Source organism: Acromyrmex echinatior, chromosome 12 (genome assembly GCF_024713525.1).
Source record: "Acromyrmex echinatior isolate Ae372 chromosome 12, ASM2471352v2, whole genome shotgun sequence".
NCBI classification, from domain to species: domain Eukaryota; kingdom Metazoa; phylum Arthropoda; class Insecta; order Hymenoptera; family Formicidae; genus Acromyrmex; species Acromyrmex echinatior.
The window spans coordinates 4,867,894-4,890,307 of record NC_141863.1 but is presented as its reverse complement, the minus strand read 5'-3'; the positions used below and the strand labels follow the sequence as shown (position 1 = coordinate 4,890,307).

General features: G+C 32.0%; 3 protein-coding genes, 1 long non-coding RNA gene and 1 pseudogene across 9 annotated transcripts; 3 read left to right on the top strand and 2 right to left on the bottom strand.

The window, feature by feature from the left end:
* Positions 1-36: 36 nt before the first annotated feature.
* On the top strand, positions 37-4,327 carry LOC105149599 (uncharacterized; annotated as a pseudogene). The gene is made up of 5 exons (XR_015546870.1): positions 37-1,306; positions 1,417-1,942; positions 2,099-2,193; positions 2,323-3,739; positions 3,817-4,327. The product of XR_015546870.1 is annotated as an uncharacterized LOC105149599 (transcript).
* Positions 4,328-4,426: 99 nt separating this feature from the next.
* Positions 4,427-12,952, top strand: LOC105149596 (hypothetical protein). Of its 5 annotated transcripts, none has more exons than XM_087411705.1 (3): positions 7,029-7,580; positions 10,899-11,142; positions 11,750-12,952. In XM_087411705.1, the coding sequence occupies exons 2-3, from the start codon at positions 11,066-11,068 to the stop codon at positions 12,093-12,095; spliced, it is 423 nt and encodes a 140-aa protein (XP_087267831.1). In that variant the 5' UTR covers positions 7,029-7,580; positions 10,899-11,065; the 3' UTR covers positions 12,096-12,952. The 5 variants fall into 5 exon arrangements, with proteins under 5 accessions (XP_011060439.1, XP_011060445.1, XP_011060446.1 ...); XM_011062142.2 differs by having other exon boundaries at positions 7,029-7,750; XM_011062137.2 differs by lacking the exons at positions 7,029-7,580; positions 10,899-11,142 and adding an exon at positions 4,427-5,433.
* On the bottom strand, positions 5,435-5,761 carry LOC105149598 (uncharacterized). The gene is made up of 2 exons (XR_846613.2): positions 5,623-5,761; positions 5,435-5,535 (listed from the first exon to the last, which is right to left on the bottom strand). It is a non-coding gene; the product is annotated as an uncharacterized LOC105149598 (long non-coding RNA).
* Positions 12,953-13,277: 325 nt separating the features above from the next.
* On the bottom strand, positions 13,278-17,163 carry alpha-Man-Ib (alpha-Mannosidase class I b). Its single transcript, XM_011062146.2, has 11 exons — positions 16,826-17,163; positions 16,544-16,714; positions 16,321-16,474; positions 16,056-16,241; positions 15,779-15,927; positions 15,503-15,691; positions 15,251-15,438; positions 15,044-15,170; positions 14,638-14,802; positions 14,391-14,540; positions 13,278-14,326 (listed from the first exon to the last, which is right to left on the bottom strand). Exons 1-11 carry the CDS (start codon positions 16,922-16,924, stop codon positions 14,108-14,110), a joined length of 1,797 nt encoding a protein of 598 aa, XP_011060448.1. The 5' UTR covers positions 16,925-17,163; the 3' UTR covers positions 13,278-14,107.
* A 528-nt stretch (positions 17,164-17,691) lies between these two features.
* Positions 17,692-19,475, top strand: Cypl (peptidyl-prolyl cis-trans isomerase-like 1 Cypl). The gene is made up of 5 exons (XM_011062147.2): positions 17,692-17,961; positions 18,033-18,166; positions 18,351-18,440; positions 18,985-19,092; positions 19,192-19,475. The coding sequence occupies exons 1-5, from the start codon at positions 17,891-17,893 to the stop codon at positions 19,305-19,307; spliced, it is 519 nt and encodes a 172-aa protein (XP_011060449.1). The 5' UTR covers positions 17,692-17,890; the 3' UTR covers positions 19,308-19,475.
* Positions 19,476-22,414: the final 2,939 nt, after the last annotated feature.

Genomic DNA, 22,414 nt, shown 5'->3' with positions numbered 1-22,414 from the left:
TTAAATTTTTATTTAAAAAGTTATCGTTAAAAAAAATATTTCCTAACATAAAAAATTTCTTTATTTTATTGTTTATTATTAATAATAAAAAATTTGAAAAATTTGAAAAATTATTCTAATATGTTATGATATTAAAAAAGAAATTTAGATTATAGTACTAAGAATAGTATTATAATCTAAATTTCTTTTTTAGTATCATAACATACACATATTAGAATATTTTTTCAAATTTTTTCAAATTTTTAAAAGAAGATATAATTTCTCTTTTTTTAAGCAAACACTTGACACATGGAACACGCCATATATACGTATATATTTTATCACTGTGTCATAATTGTTATTTTGCTTTATGATAAACAGATGTTGACAAGCTCAATATGTTAATATAAATGACTATGCAAATGTAAGATTAAACACTTCACTGATATCTGTCTTATTGTTGGAATAATATTCATTTTTATCTAATGTTTTTACATTCGCAAATAGCAAACAAATATACATAGAAATTTATACTTTTTATTTAATCTCATCTATCGTATAATCGTACTAAATATATATTATATATTAAGTACGATTATACGATATATATATTAGCGAAATTGTAGAAAATATTGAACCTTTTCCAGGAATGTCTTTCTAAAGGATATGATTCTCTGTCCGCTCTTTCGTATCGTGACTCTTGGAAATTGAGGCTATCCAACCTATTCACAGATGACCGGACAGCTCTCGGTAGGCGGCAAGCAACAAAGGACCCTATAAGAAGTCTGTAGAAGGGGCAGCGACAGACCCTCTCCGATTCCCAAACGTGACGCATGATGCGTGTAAGTGCGACGAAAACAAATTGTTTGTGTTAGATAATTGACATTGGCAGACTTAAAAGTCTCGATCTCGGTTTACTTTCCAGTGCTACTGCAGATAGTGATAAATATATGTATAATTATCTTGTGCTGATTAAGAATTGTTCAAGTGAAATCAAATTGAAATCATACATTTAATTTTGTGTTGCCTTTCGCAAATAAATATTAAGAATATTTTCATGTATGTATATCTATAATTTTGTATATAAAATTAATTGAAGTATAACCGATTCTCGATCTTTTCCTAGATTGCATTATATTTAGAAGAAAGTAATCAATTGATTAATATAGGAACGATCTTTCAACGTGAAATTACGATTCCTGTTGAAAATACGTGCCTGTTGAAATAATTAGGATGTGTTTCACTGACGATTTCAGAAAAATCTTTTAACTCAGTAAAGAGTAACAAACGTACAGAACGAAGAAAGGAGTCAACGCACAAGAAAAGGGTATTATTTCTAGATATATCTAGTTTTCGAAGGATCCCCTGTGGTCGTAGAATGGTCACAAAGGGCGAGGCCCTGGTCACAAATAAACGAGAGTTATCAATTGTTTGCAGATTGTCAATACGTATAGTTACAGTCAGAGTTCAGTAATGTCGCGCGTATTACAAGCCTGTTTCTCCACTCATGCAGCAATTTATCGTCGATTAGTATTATTACGTAATTGCAATGCAGTTTCAAAGCATCAACATCACCATTGTGAAGATTTGATCATATTTCTTTCCCCGAGATCTCGAAATTTCCGCACAATGACAATCACCTTGGCGAAGTAAGATGACGTTACGTATCGTCTGCGGTTACATGTGATTTCTTTCTTTGTCAGCGAGGAACATTGGGCTTACCGCGTGTGGGCCGTGTGGCGACAAATTCCAACCGACAGCGTGGGACGATCAGCTTGAAACAAGAGGGAACCGCGTCGACCACGTGACGGCATAAAGTGCAAGACGCCGGCGCGGTGTAATCATTTCGTTCCGGCGATATGACAGGCGGGAGGATGGGAGCAGAAGGAGACCCGACGACAATAATCGTCTACGCGGATGTTTACACGCAGGAAACGCCGAGCACGTCCGAGCATGAGCTCAGGTGAGTGTGTGACGTACGTGCGTGTGTGCGTGCGTGCGGGCGTCTGCGGACAGACAGATGCGTGCGTACGCGACAAACGTGCGTGATGTTATGCGTTCGTTACGTCGAGGTTACGTCGAACTTCCCGAATATATACTACATATTGCTCATCGTTAGCCTGTGCTGTCATTTGCCAAGGAAAAACGGTCACTGACCGGCGAAAGACTTAAGACCATGAGTAAAAATAAGAATGGACCGCCGAATTAATTAAGGTACATCAAAAAAATTATAATTGTTTAACGTTCCTTCTTTTATTTCGTATATTATATCTTAAAGTGAAAGGATGAGATGATTGAAACGTATCACTGATTAAACCTTGCTCTTCTCTCGTTTCTTCTTAGATAAATACTTGCTGATTGAAATAATTAAAGAAAAGAAAACAGTGTAAGAACTGCGTGCAAAATGATCGAAATGAAAATTGAGATAAATAAAAGTGAGATAAAAATGTGATGATTTTCATTGACTAGATTGTTCCTTTTTATAAATATGAGCGGAAGAGAATTTGTAATTTTTTAGCAAGCGTCTGCGAAACTTTACCTTGGTTTCAAAGGTCTAACGAACACAATGCACATACAAAAGTTTTCTGTTACGGTCTGTTTGACATTCGTGGTACATACAATTCGCACATGAGCCGGCACCGTGCAACGTGATGTGCAACGTCGCGCGGTACACACCTTAACATTAAATATCCCGTCCTTCCTTTTGTACGGCGATATCTCGTCCTCGGTGGGTAGCTTCAAGTGCCGGGGTAGTGTTATGTATCTCCTGGACACTTTGCGTAACTCGACACGTGCTAACTCGGCGACTACTTAAATGCGCGAATTTTCCGAGAAACTAATGCTTGCACAGCGCAAATGAATCCTCTCACACGCGTGCCAAAATGACGCAAGAAATTAGTTTAGCGCACTAAATGTAGCAGAAATAGCGGACTAAATGTAGTTGTCAGAATCGCGTATCTAAATGTGACAATGATGATTCGCCACGCTGAAAGCTGAGAATTTCTGCACGCGAACGTGAACGCTAACAAATAGCGGCTATTATAATTTGTACGGAATATATTCTTTGGGAGACGTTGGCACGGGAGTTCCAATTTTTTTATCCTCGCACGCTTCTCTCGCTTGCTTGAGAACCGGTTTCATATCGACCACGTTTACATGCGCGTCTCAAAAAGGAGGCGCGACGTGAGCCAAGAAAGGAGCGTAAGGTACCTTTCGACGAAGCGCAAACACTTTATTTGATATTCGGCAGCGTGAGGAAAGAAAACGGAGAAATCCCGGCGCGAAACGTGCCAGAGAATCGGATATAGTCGAAGAATCTGGCTAATAAAAATTGCAACGGTTTGTAAATAAATATATTGCAGTGTACTTTGATATGTTACGTGAATCTGCCATTCTCGATCATCTGCTCGATTATCTGATAGTGATTTCCACGCAATTCCCACGCTATTTTCAAGCGCAATTTTCAATTAATTAAGCTCACGAAAGGTTTTGTATCATGACGGTGTTAAATGTTTGTTATATATCAATAAAGCGCGTATTTAAAGAGACGATTATCTGTTGCAAACATAGTTGCAAACGAAACTTCAGTGCGTCGCGTTACATTAATTAACATTAATTGATTGCTTTAGCCGTTAAAAAAATACAATATGTTTTCGGATAAGTATCAGAAGTCGTATGATTATCGTAAGCAAAAAATAATGGAAATGAAAAAGGAGAAATCTAATTGGAAAGTTGAGAAAAAAAGCCTCTTTGAGTAAGTTTGCTTTTAAGTACGCATATTTTTATCCGGCCTACTCGAATTCACTTTCAATCGCGTGCTTTTAATTGCGTAACTCGTAATCGCAATTTATCACGTTTAACGCAATCAGCGCCGAATATTTGACAATTCGTTGTGTGCATCGAGAGATGTTTACGCGAGAAGATTGAATTTTAGCAGGAGCAAGACATTGTTGTAAAACAGATCAATAGTTCTAGAGCGACCAATTCGCCTTGGCCGTGACTATAATTATATACATGCTCATTTTTTTACTAAACTGCAAAGGCACAAGAAACTAATCAGAATGTTATATTTTTACAAATATACTTGTTTGAAAATGCATTTGTTCTACGTGAAGTATATGGCGAGGTTTATTCCAGTCTTCGTATATTATTCAAAGAACAGAAATTCTCACCGAGTGCCCTTTGCTCAATTTATGTTAAAATATGCTCTGTCGAACCGACAATCTACATCGTGGTACTCTGTAATCTACATAGCGGATAATCCACGTTGGTGAGCCAAGTATTGAAAAATACTTCATTTAATTTCCTTTCGAAACGTTTCATAAAATATATATACGCACGGAAAGAATGATTTTGCTCAAGTATTAAAAGTTTAACTTAGATCTGAAAAGAGTTTTATTGGACCGTCAAAATAATTATGTATAGGACGTTCAAACATAATGAGAGGTACCGCAAAAAGTTTTGATATTCGAGCATACATGATTTTGGTGATCTAATAAAATTATTTTCAAATCTATAATAAATTTTAAATACTTTCGTAAAATCGTTCTCTTTCCATATTGTTCACGTTTCACGTTTCACGTTTATCATTAATAAAATTATTCTGATTCGGAAACAAACAATTAAATGAAACATAACAAAATTGATTGAATGTTTTCTCGTCATGCACCAGATTGAGATACACGGTAGTGCAAATACAAGCAATTAGATGTACACTAACTCATCATTAACGGTTTGAACGGCTATCAGAGATGCAGTGTAATAACTGTGTATAATAATAGGCAATTGTATTTCTCCATTCTACGCATCGTCAACAAGAAGTCAATTAAAGACCAGTGATGTGAGATACATTTCTTCGAAATTACCTTAATTTATTTACCATACCGTTAGCATGCGATCTCTTTCGTTAGACTTTCGCGAAGTTAATTAACACACAAGCAGTACAGTCACCGTGTTAAATCCACGCAAACATCATCGCTCAATCCTCTCCCGTATCCTTCACCGTCTACGTCATACGGCATTACGATACGCACATTCACATATTCATTGCATGCCTGTACAGTTACTCGTATCATGACACACAAAGCTGAATCTTTCTCTGTTTTTAGTTGGTAGTTGCTTATTGTCGGTATCGCACGAATTTTTCCGCAGTTTTCACCTGGATTTTTCGCCGATGGTGAGATCGCGGAAGATTAAGTATGCATCGTGCGACGGCGGGGCTAAATACTCGACGTGTGTTAAGAATGCGTGAAATTAAAGATACGCGTGTTTGTTAAACGCCCAGCGTGATACGACTACGGTGCACAACGATATTTTTATTTATATCCTTATCCATCGAAATATGTTCGGCCACGGTAAATCGCGCAAACATAAAAAAGAGACTAGCAAGAAACATCACATTCGCAACTGGATACACTTGAAGAAAAAGAAAAACAATGAGGCTAACCTCTTTGCGTAAGTTCCGATTTTTTTTTTATTTAACTCTATTCATTACGACGATCGTTCTCGCGTTTCGCAATCCGCAGTTCTTTCCGTCGAGCTCCAGAAAACTGAGAGCTGCAAGAAATAACAGGACCCGGTTATTTCTTATTATTTCGATGACTTCGATCTTCCGCGATGTGGAAAATTTGGAGCAGAATTTACCTAACGTCATTCGTCGCGTTTCCATTGTCACGAATCGACGATGTTTACGCGAGAACCGTATTTTCGTGTGGTTCTCCACACCGATGTCTCCAGTCTCGATGATTTTCAATTCACGCGGCAGCTCCACTGAGTTCCACGCTCCACGAATCCCTTGTCCTGCATAGCGTGCGCGCGCGTATTATACGTGCGTGCACACGCATCTCCTGCGTGAGCACGACGACGAAATCGTTCGAGATGCCTTTGTGGCTGTGCAGTTACGATCGTATCCGTCATCGATCGCGGCGATCGCGACCGTACCAACGGCAAGAGTGAAACTCCGTAACAATACTCGTGTTACCGCCAACGGTGCCGGCGGAACGATGCGCTTTAAAAATCCGTTGTGGCAGCATGGCAGTTACGAGTAAGTAAGGGAAAAGGTTTTTTTCGGTGTGAATGGGTTGTAGTTGTAGGTTAAGCTTGCCCTTTGCTCATCCTATAATCCTATCACGTGTTCTCTCCCGGTTGGACATGGTTGAATTCTTTCGGTAGCTCGCAGGAACGACCGGCTCGCACTGGCGCCGGCGAGTAAAAGTAAAAACTTGGTATCATCATCTACAAAGCCTACTCGCCTAATCGTGTCGTCTATTCAATTTATTCGATTAAACATCCGATTCTGGGAAATCCTACGTTTATTCTCTGTTTTATTGATGATTTGTAATATTTTTTATTTACAGTTACAAAATTTGGAACTAAATGTTTTGAAATTAATTGATTTAATTAACTAATTAGTGTAATTAAATTTAGTTAATTCAAATGTTTAATTATTGGAAATAAATTAACATAGATATGAAAAGGCTACATGGATAAGACGTCTAGTTAATTGAACTTAATTAATTAAATATCTTGGTCCACACTCAATCTTTTTACATTTTTATGTTTTTGTTAATTATTTGCAATAATTAAAAATTTAAATATATTGTATTATTTGCGATTGCACACGTTAAATAAATGATCAAAAATAAAGATTGAAAATGTTCATTATTATTTATTATGTAAAAAATTTAAATAATTTATCAAATAAATAGACGATAAGATTAATGACTTTGAACAAGGATTAATTAGGCCGACAGAATACTGTGACAATTTTCTTTGAATTCCGTGCTTCGATCAATACCGTACAAAGGTTGGTATTTGTAAATACTCCATGAGAGGAATCGTAAATGTGATCTGATGATCGGATTCAGTGATTTCAAAACTCTGTTAGAAGAAACCTACTTCGGGATCGCCTACTTTCTCTCCAATGACCATTTTTTCGTGCATGCACACATATTCACCGAATAAAACTTCACAAAATGTTAAGTAACAATCACGTAATAAATATAAAAATAAATTGATAAGAGTCACTTTTCTAAGCTTATTAGAATTTATTAGAATTCCCTTTTCTAATTATATTTTCTACTATAAGTGTACTCTTAATTAAAATAGCAAGAATTTCTAATCTTTAAATGTGTAACGAATGACTTACCATTTTTTTATACTTTATCCTATTTTTTCTTTTCTCTATAAAATCATAATTTTAATTTTTTTTGTTGGATTTAGCATTTAATTACTTGCTCCTCTTTTTATAAGTATAAAAGTTACTGCCCGAATACTGCTTGTAAATAAATGCAAAATGTGTTACTTTTTTAATTAATGCCAGATGCAAAATGCAAAATAATTAGAAATATTTTTTAATTAATCTTTAATTTTGTTATTAGTTGGTAACTAAATTTCGTAAAACGTTAATTAATTTTTTTCTGAAATTTCATTCATTTTTGGTATGGTTTTATGTCGTATGTGTGCAACCTCTATATACGGCACTGTCGTATAACACGTGTAAAGCTCAGCCAAGGGTGGGATAAGGTTCTCAGGGTTCAGGTCGAACAGTTTCACGACGACCGTTGACGGTGCATGGTTGCAGCACTCGTTTTGCAGTACCGGTATGCGTTTCGCACAGTCAGCGTTTTGATTCAAATTTTCGGTTACGTGCAATCTAATGTTCGGTTTCGATCGTTTCTATCTAGACAAGTGATCTAATAATTATTAAAAATATTTTACATGCATATTAAACAGAAAAAATGGTCATCTGGACATTTTACATTTGGAGCACGTATGGACCGTCATTAATTCATCATCATTTATTTCATATTAATTTAATTAATTATCTTACAAGTTGACTAACTTATCATTAATATTCTAATCATTAGAAAATAAATTGCAAGCTAGAAAATAAGTATGATGCAATTATACACGCACTGAAAAAAAATTGTTCATTTGATTAGATTAATTTAATTTGTCTTTATGTCTTCCGATGAAGAATTATATTTGATCAGACATATTGTAAATTTATATACATTCTCCACAACGAAAGAAATAAAGACAACAATTAAATTAATTTAATCAAATAAACAATTTTTTTTCAAAATAATGTTCTTAGCGCAAGAAATTCTCGGAAACTTTGAAAGAAAAAATAGTTTTTATTTTCGATTCTTTTAATTGCCATATTTTTCCGATTTTTTTTCTTTTAACAATTTCAACGTTATTTATCAATGATTTTAAAACATAAATTTCTTTCACATATAAGTGTTCGAATAAGCAAGTAGTTCAACAATAAAGTTTGTGAGCATTTATAAAAATTCTGTTAATTTATGAATTAATTTCTTTCTGTTAAACATTGAATGTTAATAAAAAAAAAAACAAGTCAATTAAGTGACGAGTAATGCTAGACATATTGAACAAAATAAGAAATACAAAATTGAACATAAGAAATTAACATTATTTGACATAAAATCAGAGGATTTTTCCTACTCTGACTCTTTCTTAATCTCTTATCAATATTCCACTTCCCTTATTCTGTTCATTGTCTAAGTTTTTACTTTGTTAAACGAAAAATGCTTGTTTTATGCATGTATTCTCATAGATGTGTTAACAAGTTGCCTATGTTAAAGAAAAACTTATAAGTAACAAAATTATTAGTTCAAGCGTAATATACTTTATTTAAAAAAATACTCTTTTGCAATAGAAAAAATATGTTCTGTACGTTATCACGGAAGTTTTGTATCTCACACATTATCGCAAAAGTTTTTTGGACAGAACTTATACTTGTAGTATGAATGATAGTAAAAATATATTACTGACTATTTTCAATTTTTATTATTAGTCTCGGAATAATGTTTTTTTTAAATTTTTCTATATTTTTCGGAAAAAAATCAGGTTCGTTTCTTTGATTTTATTTTTTCAAAAAGAACAATTTTGCTAAATCTAAAAAATTCGCTAGATTTGGATTTGAAAATAATTTTATTAGCTTATCAAAATAATTATATATACGGAATCTCAAGTATAATAATAATGAACGATGCTGCAAAAAGTTTTGACATTTTAGCAACCGGTTTGAACGTATATAATTATATTCGATGATCCAATAAAATTGTTTAGCTCTAGTTAAATTTTTAGATACTATTCAACAAAAAAGTGTAAGCGAAATTAGTCTGAGTCAATCGAAGTCTGATAAACTTGAAACCCATTGTTAAAAATAATAGAAAATTGGACTTGTGTAATATTATGTTACGGAATTGATTACCGTTATAGTTGTTTGTATTTCATCATGAACATGTTGCACGCATAGTATAATGTATTCATTTGATGATACATGTATACCAAAAGCATTGTAGTTACTACATTTTCGCATTTTATTCATCAAAAATTCCATTCTACGTTGACACTTCATTACCGGTTTTTTAATTTAATTCACGCGATTTTTGTCAGCGGAGCTGTAATTGTATGCACGTCACACACTACTGCGTCTCACCTTGACTTTGTACTCGCAGACTTTTTCTAAGAGCAAATTCATGTATTAATAAAATGAAGAACGTAATAAAAGAACGCGAGAAATGGTATTAGAAATTTTTATGAAATTATATTATCATTGTTCACTATTAATTATATTATCGTTATTTATATAGACACTAGACTTCGATTTTTCAAATAATTATATAAAAATAGCAATAATCCAAAAGTCTACAGCGTGAAAACGTTTTATTTATCACTTTAACATATCTTAATACACTGAGACATTAAAATAATCGTGCTATATTTATTCGAGCATTTTAAAAACGCTGAATAATGTTATGAATTATTGCTACATAATTTTCATCATTATTTTTTTTTCTTTTTATGTAATGTTTAATTATTTTATGAATATAACTGCAATTCAAAAAAATTATATACGATAAAATCTTACGCTCCATCGATCAGTGTAAAAAAATCTGGCGCGTGATCGTAATTCTATTGTCATCTACGTACGAAGAAACGAAGGTTACACATTGACTGCGAAATAGCTTTTGTATTGATACGAAATATTTCAGCTGCTTTGTAGCACAGCTGTAGTTTTCTCTCCAAGACCTAAACGAATACAATTGACGGGGAGGGTAGGCCTAGGATCCCTAATATTATATAGCTAAAACTTATCGTTTGACAACGCTATATGGGGATTTTCTTGTCCTTTCTTAAATCAAAGGACGATTTCCTGTCCAGTCATATGTATACATTTTAAAGAAAATCATAAATTTTCTGACAATACTTTCTAGTATATACTTTCTAGTAATTGATTTTAATAAATAGTTAAAAATTGTGTATTTTTATAGAAAAGGTGATTAAAATGAGTTGTAAATTCTGAATATATAAGATATCTTTTATATAAAATTAATGATAAAAGAAATATAAGAAAGAGAACGCATGCGTATATTGTTCTGAGAACGGAGTCTGTAATAATTATTTCAAAACAAGGCTAAAATATTTTTAAAGTGACTTTAAGCTCTATTTTATAATTTTTTTTTTCGGAAAAAAGAAAAAAAATGGACTGGAGATAAATGTTCTTCGAGAGCTAAGTAATTAATTATGTTCAGTCATTAATTAAATTTTGATCGACAATATGATATGCATAGATCTAGTTAACGTTCATTAGCTTTTATTAGCTGACAGAATGTCGACGGTATTCAGTCCGCTAACGCACTCCACGTGCTCGAGATTTGATCAATTGGGACGTAATCGGCGCGAGCGATGTACCAGATGCGACACAGATTATATACGTAATCGTAATAAATCTTTTACGACAGAAGATTTGTATGATTGTTTACACAAAATCGCGCCTATCAACGAGCATGTATATTTAGAACGTCGACTCATGAGCATACATTTAACAGCCCAGGATGTTTTACAAGGAGAAGCCGATTGCTCCTACAGTTGCTTTGTATGTTTAGAAAACCAGTGAGAATGCGAAAGATGATTAGATTAGACAGTCTTGATAAAAGTTACATCACGCCGACTGCGACTGCGTAGGAGTGTGACAGGAATATAGTGTTTCAAATATAAAGTGCTGCGGTAAAATTACAGACATTTCACGTGACGAAAGTTGGACTTGCGAAATATGAAGCAAGTGTCATTTTATTCCACCCTAACCGCGGAGGAAAGGACTCGAACGCACCCTTGCAAGAAGACTAGGTGGTAGGTTCCCTCTTCCCGAGGATTCCGAAAGTCTTATCTTTGCTCGAATTCCCGTAATATTTCGAAGAGACATTCTTCTTGATCTAACATTTATTCATCTGTAGTCTAGCGAATGTACATAAGCTTATTCAAATGAAACGTATTCTTTAAAAATCTAACATATTAAATTATATTTTATATATATATATATATATGTATAAATTCTTAATAATCGAATGTATATGCATATATACAGATATATTCCTAATAATTGAAAAGCTTCAGTATATTGAAAAAAGTCTGGTAATAATAATCAAGTCTAAGTGATAGCTACTACAACTTTGAAATAATTTCATTCAAATGTTCGGTTAATGTAACTAAAACCAATTTTTATATTATTATGGTTGAATACTGTTACTATGTTTGGTATTTATCAAATGGGATACTAATGTGCTGAAAATATATTTGATAGTTTTTTACCAGTCTTTCTTTAATGTATAAATAGTGATCTGACTCGCTTTTGTAGAACTTCAGAATTAATCTTTAATTAATGTTCTCAATTTGAGCAGTTTTTTCTAATCCTTAAAATGAATTAGACTATACTGAAAATAAATCTCGTTTGTTTCAGTGTAATAATGTCCTCTGATGATCAGTCATCTCCAGCGCAGACATCGATATCCACAACGAGTTTCGATGTGCTGGACAACGCAAGATTGGAGAAGATTAATATAACTCCCATAATATCACAACCAACAAAACCCATGGTTTCACCGACCACGAACACCGATGCCGATGCGATAGAGGAAGCAGTATCAATCGTGCAGACGACATTACCTATGCCGGAATTGCAACCGAAACTTGAGAAGAATGGTATCGAGACGAAGACAAAGAAATCTTCTGACGAACCAAACGATGACTGTCTGATCAATTGCATTTATTATACACAACAGTGTTGCGACTGCACAATAGTTTGAGATCATTCAACGTTTCTAGCTAGATAATGCCGAAGAAACAGCGCCTCGCGAGTACTCTGAATTTTGGGGTTTCAAGATGCCGCTCTTCGAAGCAAAATTTAGGATCTGACAATGCAATAAGTATGGCGCGCCATTAGAATACTTTGTGATACACATGGGAAGTATATAATAGAAACAAAATTCTATGGGGTATGACGTGTAGAAAATTTTGTGAATGTGCATAAATGAATGTGTGATGTTCATAATTATATACATATAATTTTTGATACTGTCGTTATTTCAATAATCAAGCAATGACAGTACGATTAAAGACGATTAATAAGAAACGCATGGGTAACTAATTAATTTATATTTTTAGAATACTTCTCTGCAGAGAAAGTTATATTTGTAATTTATGCAAATATTCACTGCCATTACGTGGTTAAAAATTGCATCGAAAGACAATCGCAAGTCAATTATTAGTCTGTAAGCATTTCCTTGAAATGTTATAAGCAAGTTATTTGCTATACCATTACATACATGTCTTCCTAACATTCTGACATTAATAATGTTAATGTCAATGATGCGCATAGTATATTAATTGTGACAGTCGTTTAGACATTTATATTTGTTTGCAATTTTGTAAATTTACGAGCTAAGAAAACGGATCTGTAGTGATGTGGGAAAGGTAGATCTATTTGGAAATGAAAGTAACATAAATAATATCAAATTTCTGACATTGATATAAGGATGCATTTATTACAAACGAAGAGTAACCCGAGAAGTTCTTGTTTTCTTTTAATGTGTCAGAGCAGCTAAAAATAGTAGATAGTATTGCCATAATGCAGCTGATGATTAAATCGAATTTTATTTTACAATCCCTCTCCGTCTTTGTATATTTATTTAATCTCTAACTATATTACCTGATAATATATAACAGTATGTTAAGTTTTCTCAAAAGATTATTATACACGGATAAAATTATTTAAAACATAGTTTGCAGATGATTAAATATTTTAGCTTAGTGTTTTTTTATGTTCTACAATATCATGATTATATGAATCGATTTAATCACTATCGCGCCGTTCTAATGATACAGGAATTGCACAGACATTCCCAAACATTTCATATAAATATTTATATAAATATAAATATTATATAAGTATTTATATTTTGATATAATAATCGGAGACTGCAAGTATAAGTGTGTAATTTATTCAAATTTATTCATAGAGGACTAGATTAGTTTTGTAATGTTACAACGTATGAATTTAATGTGAAAGTAATACTAAATAATGAATAATAATATTCATATTTTGAATATGTATGGATACGTATCTCCTAAAAATGACGTTCTAGACAATTAAAGTTCTCAAAAGTTAAATTTTGAAAAATAGGTAAGTACAATAAGTGCTAAACATTTTTTTATACTAAAAAATCAAGTTACATATTCTCATAAATATGGTAATTGAAAATTTAAAATATTAATAATATCTATTCAACATTATTATAGGCAGGTTCGATACTTTGGTAGGCGCAGCTAATGTTGCATATTTGTTTATTATTTGAAATCGTATTTTGTCAATGATAAAGCAAGTTAATCTGCAATTATTTATAATCTTCAGAATCGAAAACGATGGAAAAATAATTTCCATCGTTTTATTTTTCTTCTAAACTAACTTTTTTCACTCTAATTTTACTATTCACAATTGTCACAGAATTACAATCTATAAAGTGAGGAAACGAATAAAAAACATTTCCATATGCGCGAATATATCAGATAAATAGAATAAAAACTAAGGAAGAATTTTACGTGACCTTAGAATAGCAGAATTGACTGTACTGTTTTATTCTATGAGTGATTTTTTTCTAGAAAAAAGTCCCACAATTAATGGAGGAAATGCAAGTGTTCGGAAAGTTTCATTAAAGAAACATTATGATGGATAAATGGATAAATGGACATTCAAAAAATAATTTCATAAAATAAGTGCGAAAAATTGAGAACTCGCTAATTTAGTTTTGCTTCTATTGCGTTACGATTCATATAAAGGTAACGGATGACCCTCAGAATTAAATACCCACCTATCCAAATCTATCAATTGCCTAGTATCATCAAATAACAAATACAAATATTTTAAAGTTTCGGCGAACCAGAAACTTTCCGTCATATCCTGCTGACGAGTGTGTTGAATATTCCGAACGTTACCAATACTCGTGTAGCCACCTTCGACTTTGGTATAATTTTCGAAAGCCTGTCGAGACACGTTTTACATTACATAAATATAATAAAATCTCAAGAGGTGAATACGCACTCACCTGAAATATCTGCCAGCCCCAATCTTGATAAGTTTTATTCCCCGTAAAATACCACATGTAAAATAGACTCTCGACAAATTCGGGCCTCAATAAATTATGAGCGTCATTCGTTTTTACGTACATATCCATTTGATTTTCACCTTCCATTTTCTACAGAACGATGATTATGAATTCTTTTTTCTCTTTTGTTACTGCAGAATCAATTTTTTGTCCTATCTTTTATTGACAATTAGTTTTTCGAACTTACTTGTATATTAAAATACGTAATCTCAGGTGCGAGAAACGTTGGCTGGATTGCATACGTATGATAACAAGTTTTAACAAGTTCTTCCGCAAGAGTATTATGCTCTGACGGCAATCCATGATGCACACCTAATGCTAAAGTACCTCCTAAGTAGCATGTGAGATGATCCTACAATATAGTTGCACATTTGCAAATTTGCACAATATTCTAATTTTAAGCGACCCTTAGACAATCAATATTATTTGTTATACGATATTATTAATAATTTGGATTTTACATATTGAACTTCTAAACTGTTTATTTTGAATTGTTTTTAAAGGGATATCAAAAATATTGTGCAAAATGAAATGCAGAATAATACTGAATGTCTAGGGTCTGCTTTCGATTACTTTGTATTTAAGCTATTTACCATTTTCGGTTTAATTTCTTTATTCGCGCCAACTAATTCAGCGATGAATAGATATTTATTGATCGCAGTATGTTTAACGAGATGTTTTTGCGTCCCGGCAATGCCGTACAAGTAATCGTCGCGAAGGCTAAAAATATCAATACAGACCTTAAATAAGTCAAGAACTTATTTTATACGATTATAACTTCAGTAATGAAATATACTGACTAGTCTATGGTTTTTCCAGTCTGTAACCATTGTTTCAATAAGTATTCATAGTAACTATCACCGCGAGCACCTAACGTAATCGTAGCGTATTCCCGAAATTGTCCGGTATTAGCGTTAATAAAAATTGGGACTAAACCATCATACTTTTCTAATTTATGTACATGTTCAGAAACTCTTGCCGCTGCAGCCTGGAAAGATCAAATGATAAATATCCGTCGCAAATTGCTTCAAAAGTCTCGCTTCTAAAATTACCTCAAACTTAAGTTGACCTGTACTACGACTAAGATCACGAAACTCTAATTGAATGGAAGTAACTTCACTCGTGCTACTGTCGGGACCCCATTTAGGACTGTGCGCACTTCTAGTACCAAGATTCACATCAGAATGTGGAACACCTGATCTGGTAGAAAATGCTGGCATCATGCGATCACCTAAATCCGCCTTGGGCATCATGGATAAATTAATATTTATATTTATATTTGAATTCTATAACTTTAATCGAAACTGAAGTTATTGGCCCATACTTACAGCCTTATTTAAAAAGAGTATATCACCAGAAAGATGATATGCTGATAGTAAACCACCTAATACCCTAATAGTAACTTCAAATAAATTAACATCTCTATTCATTGTAAACACTAAATTCTCTTCCACCCATTTCCTTGCTCTTGAATATTCTAAAACATTTAAATGCTGAAGTGTAACAAATTCTATTCTACTCTAAAACATGTAAAAAAATTCTTTCATGTTTCTTTTTCACTAATAATGAATATCAATAGTTTTAACGTTTAATTTATATACACACCATCATATAATCCCATTATATATATAGTATCCAATGAATCAACTATAGTAAGGCCTAAACCAAACCATTCGTGATATCTTTTTGATATCGGTTTGACATTATCATGACCCCATGCATATTTTTTATATCCATTCCAAGAATGTTTAAATGCAGCTACGACAGCTTCTTGCTTGTAATTTTGAGGACCTAAAAGTCCAAACATTATCTATGCCTATTTTGCAATCTAATCTAATTATGTCATATCATTTCATGAATGATGATCTACCATTAAATTTCAGGATGTTTGGTCTTGGCTGTGGTGGTTCACCAATTTGATCATCATCAACTTGATTAATTTCTGGTTGAAACTCGGGTTCTTCAATTACTTCACCAGGTCCAGCAGCCTGTTCTTCATTATCTACAACGACTTCATCTACTGCCTGTGAAATAAAAGGGAATTTGATATTTTTGTATACGGATTCAAGAGCTCTCTTCGAGACACTGCGTACCTTCTCGTACTTGGCAGTTTCTTGTACAACTTCTACATTACTATAATCTACTTCATTGTTAGAGGTACCAGCTTTGGTTTCGCTAGGCAGGAGATAAAATATTACAAGTAGAACTGTGATTATTGCAAAGTACAGAATATTTCTTTGGAACCTGGACAATTGGTTCCATTGCTGAAAGAGAGACAAATAGTTGAATAAAAAAGATAACTGTATGGCAATCCCAGTCGTGCAGACTCAAAATAACAATACGTTCGCGTTATTTTTCATCAAATATATACGTACCCTCCATAAACTGCGAGAAGTGCCCCGTGCAAATGACCCGCTTTCGTGAATATTCAAACTAATGTAATCTGATTTACCCGAGTCTCTTGGCGAGAACATATTTCTATGCAGGTTAACTTGTTCCGGCACGTATGGGAATTGATTGTGTTGCCAGAACACTTAAAATATAACACTGTGATAAATTAGCCCAACATGCGGAGGTCCTCATTTATGCGAGTATACAACACGTTTTTACATTTTCATTAAATTCATATTATTATTGCTTTGTTAACGTGTACTCTGCACATGAAATAGATGGCGTTCACGTGTTCTCTGTCTCTCTCTCTCATGTTATGTTTGTGTATGTATTGTGTATCATTCAGGGCTGTGTAAAAAGTGAGAATGCACATAGCCTCCAATGCTAAGAGATTCTTTGGAGTTTTACTTAAATATATCTATTTTACGTAAAAATAGATAGCAATGAATGGAATAAAAATATCTTAAGGAGTTTAAAAAATGTAACAAATAGAGAGTATAATTAAAATTATATAAAAAGTATAAAAAGTATTAAAAAATCATGGCGAATCACGAGCTGTCAATTATGTATATTTGTCACAAATAATTAAATATATAAAAATTATTTAGTTAGATAAAAGACTGCATTACTGATATATATAATTTTAATTATATTATTACATTATAAATTTTACGTAAAGAATAATCTTAATCAAATAGTTTTCATATATTTCACTTTCTGTGACAAAATATATAATTGACAGCTCGTGATTCGCTATAATTTTAGTTATACTATTTATTATATTTTCTAAAAACTCCTTAAGGTTTTTTTAAATATAAAATTTATGAAAACAGATAGAGTTCCAGCTTTGCATTCGGGTCCCAAAAACTCTCTATACGACCATGGTACTATCTGTGTATGCAAAATTCTTAGGTTGTGTCGATACGTTGAAGCGATTGCCGGTTCGAACGAAAGATTTTAATGAAATAAACAAAGAAGTAAACGCAACAATCGCCAAGTAATTCGTTGTTTAATTAGTTTCAATAAAAGGACCGAAAATACAGACTACAATGTGCCTCGCAAACATATCCGGCGTGCCGGATAAACATTGGCAGCCACCTTTCGTTGTTTTCGAGACCACGTAAGTGCATCGTGTGTTTCCTAACTTAAAAGTCAGTTCCCTATGCACCACTAATCGATTCTAATCCTTAGGATGGGTGAAGTAACCTTCGAGCTATACTGGAAACATGCTCCTATCACGTGTAGAAATTTCGCCGAGCTCACGCGACGTGGGTATTACAATGGCACCAAGTTTCACAGGGTCATCCGCGACTTTATGATTCAAGGTAACGCATTAGAAGCATTAGAATAAATTCATTCAAATTATTGTTAAATTCATAAATTAAATTATAACCAATTTGAGTTATTTTTAATTATTTCTACAGGTTGCCTCTCCTCCTACTCAATATGTCATTAATTGTAACGATAACACACAAGTTTTGCAGAATACTTTATTCTTAATGGTTTCAGGTGGAGATCCCACTGGAACAGGGAAAGGTGGAATGTCCATATATGGTGAATGTTTTGATGATGAGATACATGATGATTTGAAACACACAGGTAATTTTATGATGAACGATTACGATAAATATATAATAAACTGATATTGATAAAAGATTAATAATATGTTGGCTGTGTTCAGCAGAAGAACAGCTTTGCAACTATTGTAAAGTTCTTTAATATGATTGGTTTAATTCATTGGGTATTAACTCTGAAATACTATTCATATTTTTCTTATCACTAATACTATTCTGGATGATAATGCACTGATATATAATTTAGAATTTTTTTACATATTTTCTACTTTATAAGTTACAAAATGTTAGAATAACAACATTGTGTTGTTATGGAATTAAACAATTTAACTCAAGAAAGTAAATTTAATTTTATTAAATATTATTTGAAGCTATCAAAATGTTATAATAACAAAAACTATCTCTATATTGATCTCAAAAAGTACATGAAAAGTTTATCCATAGTAGTATTCCAAAGTTAAGGGCAAGTATCATTTTAAAGAATCAGTTGCAAAATTGCTTTTTCTGTTGAATAATATTCTTTTAACGCAAATACTTAAATTATGTAATGTTAAAATTTGTACGTGTAGGTGCTGGAATATTATCAATGGCAAATTCTGGGCCAGATACAAATGGGTCACAGTTCTTTGTAACGCTTGCACCTACTCAATGGCTTGATGGAAAACATAGTATATTTGGTAAGTTATAATTTATTACTGACTATACCTAGTGATGTATAACTATTCCTTGTGATATAATTGATGTAAAATGATTTTATTCTTTTCTTTACTTAACAGGTAGAGTTCATTCTGGCATGACAATAGTGAAAAGAATTGGACTAGTTGAAACGGATAAGAACGATCGACCAGTAGATGATGTTAAAATCGTGAAAGGTTCAGTGAAGAATGCATGAGTTTTTGAAGGAAAACTTTTATATAAGATACAAATCATAATTTTTAGAATTATGAAAAAAAAGACATTAAATAAACTCATATTTATACCTCTACTATTTTTTTATTATATAATCTATATGTTATGCGATAATAAGAGAATAATAAAGATACAATAATTAATATGATAATGGAGTTGTAAAAATAGACATTTTTATTTCTTGTAACTTGCAGTCTCCAAATTTATTATTATCATCATTGATAATTTATATTTATATAGTGTGAATAATATATATTATATATAATATATTTTATATAATATATTCTATTTGTTTATTCACACATATATTTATATTCATATAATTATTAAAAATTAATAATTATTAAAAATTAATAATTCGCTAAGAAGAAAAATTTAATATTGCAACTATATTTCCTACATTTCGTGCAACTGTTAACTTATAATCGATCCAATGTACTTTTAATATGTTCTAAAAACACGACTAAAATAACATCCGAATAAAAAATTAGTGAAAAATGAATCAATTTCCAAATTTCCATGCAAAAGATTATGTTGGCGCTATCTGTATTGATTTAGTAGCACAGTTTATCAACTGCTTCGTCGATAATGCAGTAAATAGCACTTACCCGCGGGGATGATCCTGCACCTCCTGCATTGCATCGATGTATCCAACGGATCCAGCGTCGCTATAATCGTTTACCTCCATCACTTATTCCACCGTTCGACGAAACACTTCAACGGAAACTGAAGGAAACAGCGGCGATGCGACCTGGGTACTTTCATGGAACAAGTTGGAATGAATTCCGATCGGAATTCATTCTGATTTGTTCCACGATTAGGTATCCTGATAACTGATAATGCACGACACTAACAACACTTGACACCATAATAATGAATGCATTATACACTAGATATTACATCAGGCTTTATTATATACCTGATATATCACATTTTCACTATGCACTTGTATGTTGCTTCGCACACTTCACTTGGCATTCGCGGCAATTTTCGCGGCAATTTTCGCGGAAATTCATTCTCGAAGAAATACGGAATAATAGCGTCTGATCTAATTTAGCTGCTAAACTGTGCAAGAAATGCGATTAAAAAGAGCAAACATCGACAACATGGAGTTGGATCAACATGGAGTCAGCAAATCGAAGATGCTATACATTGCTATAAATTTGATTTGATCCGATCGTTTAAACCGAAGTTACGGTCGCCCGATGAAATATATCGCATATAATGAGGGTCGTGATACACAGGATCTCACAATCGCGATATTTAATACGCGATCACACACTTCGAAACGATACTTCCGACCAGTCGCGTGAAATTCATTCGTTAACCGTTAACAATTTGAAAACGCCACTGACCTGAAGGTGGCCTAATTAGGAATTAGATCTTTCGATAAATGCATTACAGTTGAGAACCGTTGCAAGAAACCATGCAGGGCGCACATTATGAAATTGTTCGATTGGAATTATTCAATTATTATTCCCTATAGACTTCTATTATACGTTTTTGAAAAAATAGAACACTTTAAACGATACTTTCGATCAATCGCGTGAAATCCATTCGTTAACCTCTCGTGATTTGAAAATGCCATTGGCATGAAGGTGGTTCAATTAATAATTAGAGGGAGCACAAACTTTTGCATAATGTATAACACATAAGATACAAGAAATTCAATCATTCAAAGCTCTTTATTTCAAAAAAAGGAAAGGACTTTCATTGGTAAGCAATTTTTCATGCATGAATATGTATAAATATGTATAAATATACATAAATATTCATGAACATGTATAATCATATATGAAATATGTTCATACATCCCTCTTTCTTTTGTAAAATTACTTTTTAGTGTAATAGAAATAATAAGAGCAATATGAAAACATAAAAAATAATTAAAGGGATAATATTCGTATTATTCGTTTTAGAAAACAAGTTTGCAAAAATGTAAAAAAAATTGCTCATTCACACAATTATGTATAATTTTATATAATTATACATAAATAATTTTTTTACATTTTTTTAAACTTGATTTTTTTTAAACAAATAGTGTGAAAATTACCCTTTTAATTATTTTTTACGTTTTTACATTATTATTATTTCTATTATACTAAAAAATAATTTAAAAAAAAAGAGATGTTTGAACATAATTATAGGTACAAAATGAATTATATCTAAGGAATAAATGTACCATCAATCTCTTCAGGTTTTGTCGGAGTCTGAGATGTTGACCCATTTTTCGCTCTAGATTGCAAATTTATCTGAATGATCCTATTTTGATGTCAGATTCATACAGCGACTCAAAATATATATAAAAATATATAAGAATGGGTCTCCACCCCAGCACTTTTTTGTGGGCCTGTTATTATTAAATGATTTTTATATATATTTTGAAAGTATTTGTAAAGTTGTATATTTATAATAAATTGTATATAAAATGTTACAATTAAATATAGTTAACAAAATCAGAAAAATGCACTGTTTCATATAAAAATTTAAAACTCTAAAACAAAAATGTTTAAAGGAGAAAAAATATGGTTCAATATTTTAAAATTGATATTCCAAACTAATCCTCGCAGTGAACACAATATTTTTAATAAGATATTGAGATCTTGCTGTTTTTTTTTGTTATTTTTGAATTACTAAATTTTGTCATTTACGTCTTAATCTAAAAGTAAAAGAGTTATTATTTTATTATTTTAAATAACTACATTTCTGATTTATTTCTTATTTAATATTTTAAATAAGTTTCCGGAAGCTATTTTATATTTTTTATTTTAAACAAATTGTATCTGTTTTTTTACAGATTCCTACGATTTTATATTTTAAATAACTTTCTGGAACTTATTTTATATTTTTTATTTTAAATATGTCGTAACAGTTATTTTACACGTAAGTTTAAAAAATTTTTGAAACACGGAATAATTTGCAGTGATAGTAGTATCTTAAATTAATTTATTAACTGAAAAATTAAATAATGATTAACAAGATTATGTTATTTTTATTTCTTTTAGCTAAAGTTATATTTAACACAAATTGTTTCACGATATTAAGAAAATTTGCGTGTATCTTTACATAAAAAGAGAACATATATATATA